At 41.5% G+C, this 1363-nt stretch overlaps 1 protein-coding gene across 1 annotated transcript; it reads left to right on the top strand.

Moving 5' to 3' along the window:
* Positions 1-271: 271 nt before the first annotated feature.
* Positions 272-1272, top strand: LOC111240223 (integrin alpha-3-like; the record flags this gene model as incomplete). Its single annotated transcript, XM_022770190.1, has 4 exons — positions 272-465; positions 548-636; positions 731-864; positions 1195-1272. Coding segments are annotated over 4 exons (495 nt in total), but the record flags the coding sequence as incomplete, so codon positions are not given.
* Positions 1273-1363: the final 91 nt, after the last annotated feature.

Genomic DNA, 1363 nt, shown 5'->3' with positions numbered 1-1363 from the left:
TAACTTATCAGCGACTGGGGGAGACATGATTTTGAATTTTTGGAAACAATTTAACCACGATTGAATTTTTAAATTAGTATTTTAGTTTAACATTTTATATTCATATTCAGAATCAAATCTTTAGCTTCATGTGAAGAACTCGTGTTAACAGGAATATAGAGCATCTATCAATAAATATATAATAATATATATTGATATATAAAGAATAGATAGACCCTGACGAGTCTGAGGTCGCAGCATGGGTCGGTAACGTCTTGGTTCTGCCCTGCAGCTGGAACGACCTGCTGGTGGGCGCTCCTTTTTACTTCCACCGTCAGCAGGAGGCGGGTGGGGCAGTCTATGTCTACATGAATGCAGGAGGAAGGTTTGATTCCAGACCCAGTGTGGTCCTGAGGGGGCCGGACAGATCTGGGTTTGGTATGGCTGTTACTGCTGCTGGAGACCTGAACCAAGATGGCTTCCAGGGTGAGGACACACCTCGCTGATGATGACATGATGGTCACGTTAGTAATCAGTAACCATTAATCAGCTTGTTGTTGTTTCTCAGACTTTGCAGTCGGAGCTCCTTTCCATGAAACAGGAAGTGTGATGATCTGGACTGGGAGCAGTGGGGGGGTCTCTACAGAACCGAGCCAGGTCTCACACAAGTTTGTCTTCCTGTACTTAAGAGAACCCTCATTAACATAAACCTGACCCTTACCTGAATCCCACACCCCCTGTCTCTGTGCAGGTGATCAGGGGCAGCAGTGTCTCTCCTGGGTTCAGGACTTTCGGGTACTCCCTGTCCGGAGGTCTGGATGTTGATGGGAACAGATATCCAGACCTGGTGGTTGGTTCTCTGGATGACAGCGTTGCTCTGCTCAGGTAGTCAGGTCATTTACGATGTTCTGTTCATGTTCCGTTATACCTCTACTGCTCCACATTTAAAAAAAATATATGTAACATTTATATTTATAGTATATATATATATTATATACACATGTACTGTATATATTTTCTTTAGTGTAGATTTCAAATAGAAAACATCAGCTACAGTGTGAAACAACATAAAACATGTTTATAAGTTTATAATAAGTTTATAATAACTAATAACAACTATACAGTCTGTGTGTAAACATGTAAATAAACATGTTGCTCACATGTTTACATATCAGTTATTGATTCTTTTAATTGATTGATTAATTGTTTCCTCAGAACTCGTCCAGTCATCCACCTGAATAAAACCCTCAGAGTTTCTCCAGACGTCGTCGACCCGAACAGCTGCAACTTCTGGTGAGATTCAAAGCTGATACTTGCTCACAGGCTAACAAGCTAACATGCTAACAGACTGACTCAGTGTGTGTGTGTGTGTGTGTGTGTGTGT

This window comes from Seriola dumerili, unplaced genomic scaffold (genome assembly GCF_002260705.1).
Source record: "Seriola dumerili isolate Sdu_G_001 unplaced genomic scaffold, Sdu_1.0 BDQW01024368.1, whole genome shotgun sequence".
Classification (NCBI taxonomy): domain Eukaryota; kingdom Metazoa; phylum Chordata; class Actinopteri; order Carangiformes; family Carangidae; genus Seriola; species Seriola dumerili.
This window is presented reverse-complemented; position numbering and strand designations above follow the sequence as displayed.